The sequence below is a fragment of the Eimeria mitis genome, genomic scaffold (genome assembly GCF_000499745.2).
Source record: "Eimeria mitis Houghton genomic scaffold, Emh_scaff3850, whole genome shotgun sequence".
Taxonomy (NCBI): Eukaryota; Apicomplexa; class Conoidasida; order Eucoccidiorida; family Eimeriidae; genus Eimeria; species Eimeria mitis.
In genome coordinates, this window is record NW_013572185.1 from 1 (window position 1) to 325 (window position 325).

Sequence of the window (325 nt, forward strand, 5' to 3'; positions counted from 1 at the left end):
ACTGCTCAGCTCAGTCTGAGGGGCAGCAGGGATGGCATTTGTCGGTTGTTTCTGCTGCCGCTGCACAGGATCATCGTGCTGGAGCTGCTGAAGCAGCAGCAACATTGGGTCGAGTGGCGTTTGCTGCAGCTTCAGTAGCACTTGCTCAAATCCCACAACAACGTCCTCCTGAGCCCTTGCCTGCTGCTGGAGCCGCAGCTTCACAGCATCAACCCACTTCAAGGCCAACTCTGCGTGCCGCAGCAGTGCACGTACGAGGACTTCTGCTGCTATCTGCTGGCGCCTCATGCGCAGGTGGAGATCTGCTGCAACAGCAGCTGCATCG

General features: G+C 58.5%; 1 protein-coding gene across 1 annotated transcript in view; it reads right to left on the minus strand.

Moving 5' to 3' along the window:
- Positions 1-208: 208 nt before the first annotated feature.
- The window catches only part of EMH_0070170 (uncharacterized protein), a gene marked incomplete at both ends in the record, with an annotated part of 1,080 nt that continues 963 nt past the window's right edge, over positions 209-325 (minus strand). Inside the window, one exon of the mRNA XM_013498951.1 lies at positions 209-323. Coding sequence (XP_013354405.1) covers positions 209-323 — 115 coding nt within the window. The remainder of the gene's footprint in view (positions 324-325) is intronic.